We start from the raw sequence: 8,916 nt of genomic DNA, 5'->3' as shown, positions 1-8,916 counted from the left end.
ATGTGCTTTTAGGATTGATCAGTGCATCTGCAGAAGTCATTGGCTGCACTTCAGCCTTGGCTTTGTCCCATTAGGTACTCTTTGTGGAAGGGTTTCCCAGCTTTCCTCCATTTGGCAGCACTCCTGTGACCACAGAAGCACCTCTAGAACAGCAGGTAGGGTAGAATGGCCTTTTTAGAACTGGGTGAGCAGCACAACTGGGCAAAAAAAGAACACTAAGGCAGGCTGTATGATCACCATTTTCTCTCCAGTTCCTTCTTCCATGCTCTTGAATACAGGATTGTTACTCACGTGAATTTTAAAATTAGGTCAGACTGGAAATAAGAAGATCCAAGAGAGCAAGAGAAGCAGCCTGTCTCTCAAATAACTCCTCTCTTGCCCTTCCCTAAGCTAAGAGCATACCCTCTTCAGGGACCCAGCTGAAGCTGCACTGGCCCAAATTAATTCACAGTCCACCTCAGAAGAGCTGGATGAGCATCTACTGCCTCTTGGACAAACCAGCAATTCCTTGTGACAGGCTGACCTCATACAGAAAATGCTTAGATGTGGTCTTCCCTAGGAAAGGAGTTGGTGAAAGAGCTGGAGGGGAGGGTGCTTTAGATAAGGCTGAAGCTTGTCTCATAAAAGATTTGATTCCACATCCTGACTTACCTCCTGAAAATACCGCTTCCCTTTGCATTCCCCAGGAGGAAGGGGGAAGAATCCATACCTTTGCAATCTGGAAGGAGGTCAGCAGCCTCTTTTCAAAAAGCATGTGCTATCTCCAGAGGCCAGCAGGCTCTGCTGTGCTGCCAGGAACCAGCACTTTCCTCCATCAAGCTGCTCAGTCCTGAGTCCCCCAGGCTTTTGTACACTGGGTAATTACAGTGCAGGTCCCAGAGAGTGAATCCCTCAGTGCTGCAGTGCTCAGAAAACAGGGCACCCAGCTTCAGCAATGGTGACATTCACAGGGTGGCCGAAGAGGCCCCGAGGTCTTCCTGTACATGGAATGGGGATTTGGCATATGCATGAACATGGAGCTAAATAAGACCAACTGAAAAGCTGCTTTTCTGAACGTGGAGCACCTGAGATCTGAAGATAAAAAGGCAGAGGTGCACTGACTGCTCCTTGATACCTTATTTGGCTAAAATTCAAGAGTATTACCAAAAACAATCAGGAAAAAAGCCAATTACATTTTTTCAATATTAAATCTTTATTATATACAAAAATATTTTGTTGGGAATTAACAGAATTTCATAATTTGTACATTAATATTTTTATGTTTGGCTGTGTTTATTGTGAAAATATTAGCTGTGAAAAAGACAAGGAGGGGGGTCTTAGAAAACAAGTCACAATTTAAAAACATCCCACGTAGTAGCTGACTTTATCAGTATGAAGTCACAATGCTAAGAAGTCCCATATCCTAGGCCTGCTCTACAGTACAGTATTCAAACAATTAGGTACTAAATAATTTTCAGGTTTACATTAAAAGTCTAGCTAATAGTTAACTTTTTTTTTTTGTAGGAAGTTTTCAGCTAAAGAAACTAATTTTTTTACAGGAGAGCAGTTTTGAAAATTTTACAAATGTCAAATCCAGTTTAATTTAATATGCTGTAGAAATGAAAACAAACAAACAAACAAAAACCACAAGAGCTTCCAACTGGCAAAAGCAGTTGTGAGAAGAAGCAGGGTAGGGAAACACAAAGTGACAGAGTTCTAACAGACATTTAAACCCAAACACTTAACCAAGATTCTACAGTTCTTAGCCCAGTGTAGGGTGGGAGAGAGGCAAACTTTCTTGTATTTTAAAATCCACAGAGGTGGTTCCCCTCCTTATACCACAGTGTGCAATTGTTACACATGGGCAATATATGATGGGGGACCAGGGGCAGGGAAGGGATGCTCAACATGCATTTTCATAGGGGGAAAAATGTATTTCAACAGTTATCTCCATATATAATTGTGTACAAGACCTAAACCAACCAAAAATCAGTCAAGTTTTTCTTTGCAACCAACAATTTGGCTGCCACCCTGGAACTGTACAAAGCAGTGCCATTCATTTTGCACTATACTACGTATCGTGAGAGGTCAAATAACGGAGAAGTTACTTGGGGTTTTGGAAGAGGCTCTGCTGTGTTTTAGGTAAATGCTGGCTACTTGTGTGGAATAATCCTTGGCTCAGCCATGAGGACAGCCAAAGTTGCACGGAGAAGCATTGGCATGGAGCTGCTGCCATAAAAGGGAGAAGGCTAAATGGGAAAAAGTGTTTTCAGGACTACTTTCAACTGTGTTGTCCAATGACTGCCCTAATAGCAAAAGGAACTCCATACCCAATGAAAGTAAGAAATGGTTCCAGATACTGAGAACAAAATTAATTTACTTCAAGTGTAATTTATTCCATAAAATATAAATATTGCTGAACCCCTGCTGAATAAATTCTTTTTGTAGGTGAAATTGCTTAACAGCCTTCACCAAGCTGGGGTCTGTTTTTGAGCCTGTACAGGTAAATCTCAGCTGCAATACCAGCAAATGAACTCAAGAGTTCAGCAGTTGAAAATGGGACCATTTGTGGAATAGCATCCCACCATGGAGAATTCAGGTAAATTACCAGATACTGCCTGAATTTCTTGCAGTATTTACCCCTAAGTTTTACATGTGTGTGTGAACATGAGCACACCTTTAATATGTTTGGAAGCCAACACTGCCTGTAAAATAACCCAAACTGGTTATTTTACAAGCATTTTTTACTCTATTTTTAAGTGTCTCTTTTGGGCCTAAAACCAGTAAGTTACACTAGTCCTAAATACCAATGTTTATATTGACTGTTATTTCCTCTACAAGACATGAGTGGAGAACCCCAGACACTTTCCATCAGAAAGCCTGTTAAACATACTTGAAAACTGAGAAGGAGAAGCTAAAAAAAAGCCAGAAAAAAAGAACAGGGGGCCATGACTTCAGCACTGTCAGTCACACAGTCCACCAAAGAAAGCAAATTAAAGTACCTTTAAGTACAGAAACCCTTTCAATGGCCCAGGAGAGGTTCTGGGGGGCAGCTGGGAGCTGAGGGGTACTTAAGGCAAGAGGCCTAGCAGACTACAAGTCTTTGCATCCAGTAACTGCTATGTAGACATAAATAAAGTGATCTCACCACTTTTGCAAAAGTAGTATCATGAAGTTTGGCAATAACAATGTGGTAGTTGAACCCTTCAGAATTTGGGTGAGGCAGGAAAGAAACCCTGCATGAAACAAACAGTCTGTACAGATTTGCGTGACAGATGTGACAGAGCTCCAGCTGTATTTGTTTTAGAGCTGCATTTAGAGGCACAGCGAGCGAGGAACAGCATCTGCCTCAAGGTTCAGTCTGAACGGAGCAGTAAGCTAGAGGAAGCCTGGATGGGAAACCAAGGAATAGGTGAAGGAGGTTTGAATTTATGTACACAATATTAGCTCATGCATAAGGACAAGTGAGAACCCATAGTTCCTTATTTGTGGACTACTCTGCTTGATCGTCCTCCACTGGTCCTTAAGCATACCAGACAGGCCAGCTGGGCTCAAGGGGGTACCCAGCCAAGGATTTTCTGTGTTTCAAAGAGAAAAAAGTCTTCCTTTTTCTCATGTGAATCACCCTTTTCAAAACAAAACCAAACCCAGATGACTTCTGAGCACTGAGCTGCAGGCAATTTGTACAGCAAGTCACTTAGGTGTGATTTTAGAAGATGCAGTGAGTACAGAGGACGGGGAAATAAATGTCACATTCTGAGCCTATCCAAGATGTGACAGCTTATATAAACACAAATTCAAAAGCAATGAGCTGATCCACCATCCTGCTTCACAAAGCTTTTGTATGACTAAGTACACAGAGCTGCCCTGATCTGAGAACACGGCACAAGTTACAGATACTGCGTTGGTTATAAATTCAATTTTCCTTGCCTACAAAGGTCTGTGATTTTCCTCCAATTTTACCTTCACTGTATATTTGCAGAACATTTTGAAAGACTTTTATAAATCTATGCAAGATGACATATTCCATTATAATTATCCCACTTTCCATTATAATTATCCCACTAAACTTGAACTGCATCTTGTCACGATGCAGAACCTAAAATAGACCTGCTAGTAACATTTAGAGACAGCAAAGTAATCATCTGGGTACACATGCACCAGGGTATTTACATGAAAGTTGAGATTGGTGCACGCTTAAGGGAATTTTTGGTGAATTCAGGGAAATAACTTACAGGTCTTGGCATACTGACTGTACTTCTATGTATAACTTTTCATTCACAGGGCAACGACAGTGTTTCTTCTATAAGTCTCTATATGTACAGAATTTTACAGCACCTCATGCACTGTCCAAAACAGATAGAAATTACAGATAAATATAGAATTTTTTAGATTGAAATATCTGTATATTTAGAAAAATATACATTAGTAAACACAATAAACCAGGTAGAGAAGTGTACCAGTTCTAAAGTCTCACATGCAGGTACATTTCTGGATTAAGTCATGGTAGCTTAGTAATGTGATAACCAACATGAGCATTTTTTGTTTTACCATCCACATACATACATATACACAGACAACTACTTGATAATTTACTTTTCTAAACTACTTAAATATTTATCTTGTGATACATACCACATATCTTAAACATTTAGCAGCATCTTCACCTCGCTCAGACACACCTATTGTAATCATTAACAGTCAATGTAAAAAGTTTTCCTGTTAGTATCTGGAAAATTAATGTTTAGTACAGAATGAGATACATGAAATCCCAGTTATTTTAACTCCTCTGAAATACTTCAAACAGCTGTTCTATGAAATGTTTTCACTTGCTCAAAATGAGCCTTTCATAGTGTCTTTCTCCCCTAATTACACAATATACAGGTCCCTGTCTAACAGCCGATCCAGCACACCCTGGCAGGTAGGGACTATCACCGCTGTGGATGTCACTGAAATGGCACCAGCACTGTAACAACCCCCAAGAATGCTTTTTTTAAAAAAAGTAACTGTCATTCTCATGCTAGTCATCCTACCAGGTAGTGACAAACTAAGCAGAATATCTGATGAAAATCTGTTTTTGCTAAAAAACAAAACCAAGACCCACCACTGCAAAAGAACAAGCCAACCTGTCTCCCTCTCTCAACATTAAACACACACCAGCATGAACCCTCAAGATTTAAAAGATGCAAGGAGTGTGGTGTTTGGGTTGTTTTCCCCCTTACAGCCTGGCATGTGGACATCCAGATAAAACCTGCAGACACTTCCATACAATCATTGCCTGCAACCTAAGCAAGCCATCTTCTCTTATTGCTCAAGAATTGTACTGCTTGTTGGCATCTACACTACCACCACCCAATGCTCAGCCACCAGGCTGCACTGTGCTCACTGCCTGATTTAAACACACAGTGTGAACCTGTAGCAAATGCTAAAGCTTTAAGCTTCAGCAAATATGTGGATATTTTGGAGATTGCTAACTAGGAGACTCTTTCGACAGTGTTCTCTCTGAGATGGAAACAGAAGGAGCAGAGAGCTTATCCTGACTAAACCTTGGTGTCCGTGTTTCATGTGTCTCATTTGGTTAAGTAAACTTACAGAAAAAAAAGATAAAAATAAGTGATGTTTGCAATATAAAGTACTACGGTGTGTAAACTGAAGAATCTTCTCATTCCATTCATTAGGGAAGAGTGAACTCAGCCCATTTTTGGCATCATAAATAAGAGTATTTTTCTAACTCATAATGAAAAGGCATCGTATCTGTCCAGACAGCACATCTTATTTACAGCATATGGAGGTCTCCTATGACACAATACACAAACACAGTTCAGTCATGTTCAGCATAGAGTGCCAAAAGCAAATCATTAAAATAGCCAAGCAACGGCCCTGCTATCATTTACTGCTACATACAAAACTTGATCCATTTCTCAAAGCAGCCTCTGAGTGATAGGATCACAGAACATGTTTCCTGGGAAAGGAAACTAAGAGTCCCATGCTGGTGCCACATTTAAAAGCTCTGCCAAACTTAAACAAAACCAGAGAAAACACATCCTGAAAAGTATAGCAGTAAACCAAAGTAGTGGTACAAATTTTCCTTAGAGAATTTCATATTCCCTCTAAAAGACTGAAATCTCAGTATTAAGAGCCACAAAGATTTCCTGTGCTATACACAAGTTTGACTGACATTTTCCACATACACTGCGATTTAAAGTCCCCTCTGCCCCTTTTTCCCCACAACAACCAACTTCATAGGCTTTGTAAAAATCATTTGTAGTATACGGGTGTTTTGAGAGATTTTTTTTTTAAAACACTTTTCCTGTAGTGCATCAACTCTATTTTTTCTTTTCCTTGTGCACATAAAAGTCTTTTGAGAGCCCCAGGAAGCAATTCTGTTTTTCAGTGTCTAAGCCTGTCTTCCTCCAGAAATAGTTCTGAGGAAGCTGCCTTTTGATAGCATTCCGTGTCACACTTTGGTGTTGAGAAAGAATCCAGAAGCCAGGTGCCTGTCACCAGATGGAAGAGAAATTAAACAGATGACTTCAGTTTAGACACCTAACCCAGAACGTGATGGTGAATCTGACTATATACAACAGCTGACACTATAATATAAAACATGGTCACAAAAAGAGCTCGTCTGAGCAACAAGCTGTCTTTTTGTTCTGTTCTCATTAAGCAGAAATTTACATCAGCCTAAGTTTTGATCAATGAACTTGAACCTAATACAAATTATATCAATGAGCCTACTGAGGGGAGAACTGTCACTAAACAAAAGAAAATACATTGTAAAACAAAAAAGGTATAAACAACATTGCTTTTTAGTAGTAAGCTTCCAATTCACAAGCTATCTAATGAAAAATGCAATTAAAAACAATGTGAGAAAAAGCACAGTAATGCCATTACACAACACTCATAAAATACAGCAGTTGATCACACACAAATATTTAAAAGATAATTTAGAACCCAGCCAGACATCACAGGAAATGAAGCCACAGATCACTATACAAATATAGAACAATGTTCTAAGAAAAGAAAATGCCTTTTTTTTTTTTCTTAAAGCAGTGTGTTTTCACAAGTGTGAATAAATAGTCCTAAACATTAAGTGTCACTTACAAGGCTCCACATTATCAGGTTCTCTCTCAAGCTACTTCACCTTTATTCAAATTGCACTGAATTACCTGGCATATGACTTTCTAATATCAGTACTTCAACTCTAATGGGCTAACAAACAGGTTGGCTCCCAAGAAAGCCTAATAAGCAGCTTGCAAGGTATTGCTCTATGTTAACTTCGGAGACAGATATAAGGGAACCTACATAAAAGATACCTAAATCAAGAGATATCAAGAACTTGTGAAACATCAGGAATGCACCCACATTAAGCCAAAAGAAGCTGGAGCAATGGAGCTGTTTGTTGCTGCTTGTAATATTTAAAATTCTGCTCCCATGAAATTTTGATTTTTTAAGGAATTTAAAAAAAAAAAAACAAAGAAATTAGTGTTCTTTCCTAATAAGAGCGATAGACTTTTGATCAGTTAAACACTGACATTAACAAATTTTACAAAAATTGTTTCAAGTATCTTTTTTTTAAATCACAGTGAAAATGTAAGACCTAGATGTAAATGTTGAAGTGAATGACTGAAAGTTTCTTAGATGAAAAAGGCAAAGGTACTAAATCAAAACATAGAAAAATGCTTAAACGCATTTCCTTTATGTGATATGAATAGAAAGGTTATCTGTAAAAAGTTAGAAAAATTAAAATAAATTACATATTTAAGTACACTTTCTCTTCAACATTTTTATAAAAATTCAGAACAGTGTACTTTTGAATATACACAGATTAAAAATGCACAGGTGCTGTAGGTTATCATCGGTATCTACATGTCACATTTGCTGCTGTTGATTTTATTTGTTACTTAAGCTCTTCTCGAGACACGTCAATACACCCAGCTGATGGGGACCCACTGTGGCTCCAGCCTCAGTCTCTCAATGGCAGTCTGCAGCTTCTCGAAGGCTTTGTCCAGGTTGTCATTGACAATGGTCAGGTCAAAGTAGTGGTTGTACGCTCTCTGGATCCGGGCGCTTTCATCTACTGTTTTTTTCAAATCAGTGTCCTGTGGAAGAGATTTTGAAGGATTGCTAAATCTAAATCTTACTAAAGATTTGATGATAAGACTTGGCAAATCCTTATAAACACAGAAGAATATCCCTTCAGTACATATTACAAAGTTATATACTGAATATATTTAAAAAATAAGAAAAGTTTTCATTTATAGTAAATCCACGCAGAACTTTAGTTAAAATACATTAAAAGGGCTGAAAAAGTTCAAGCTGTGCCAATAATGTTAAATATGGCAAGAAAATGTTTGCCAGTCTTGCAATTTTGAATCATTAGAATCACGTGAACTTGGGCTGGTGTGCACAACGGGTAGTTAATCCTTTTGTAAGCGCAACTGATGATCCAATCAGAATAAAATTAATGCTTTAGGAATGACTGAGTCAATCAGTTTTTTAAATATATTTGTGCCCCTTTTACTTCCACAGAAAGCACCAAAAATCCAAGATTTAAATCAATATGAAACAAAAACCAATGAAAGATACATTTCTATCAGAATAAAGCTCTAGAATACTATATGGCTTTTAGAGGCAGCATTTCAGCCCTGCTCACCTGACACTGGTTTGTAAACTACTGCTGCATTATTGTAATTCTGACATGAGCTACAAAATATGCAAGAAATTTATATTCCTATATTATGAAGCTTCATGAAGGTACCTCTGAGTACATTTTTGTGTTTCATTAGTCCTACATTCTTAGAAAATTCCTCTCTGCTTTTGCACCATAGAATTTTTTTTTTAAGCAATTATGAGATTTGTCCCCCTTTACAATATTTACTTTTATATTTTCAAGTCCTGACAGAGTTGTCAATACAAAAGCCAAAATGAAAAAGT

General features: G+C 38.3%; 1 protein-coding gene across 13 annotated transcripts in view; it reads right to left on the bottom strand.

The window, feature by feature from the left end:
- Positions 1–1,168: 1,168 nt before the first annotated feature.
- MPP6 (membrane palmitoylated protein 6) overlaps positions 1,169–8,916 on the bottom strand; it is a 59,550-nt gene continuing 51,802 nt past the window's right edge. For all 13 annotated transcript variants that reach the window (XM_027639092.1, XM_027639091.1, XM_027639093.1 and 10 more), the window contains one exon: positions 1,169–8,081. In XM_027639092.1, the coding sequence (XP_027494893.1) occupies positions 7,905–8,081 (177 nt within the window). In that variant the 3' untranslated portion in view covers positions 1,169–7,904. The remainder of the gene's footprint in view (positions 8,082–8,916) is intronic.

Source organism: Corapipo altera, unplaced genomic scaffold (genome assembly GCF_003945725.1).
Source record: "Corapipo altera isolate COAL_440 unplaced genomic scaffold, ASM394572v1 44, whole genome shotgun sequence".
Classification (NCBI taxonomy): domain Eukaryota; kingdom Metazoa; phylum Chordata; class Aves; order Passeriformes; family Pipridae; genus Corapipo; species Corapipo altera.
The sequence above is the reverse complement of the archived record's forward strand: the minus strand, read 5'-3'. Positions and strand labels throughout refer to the sequence as shown.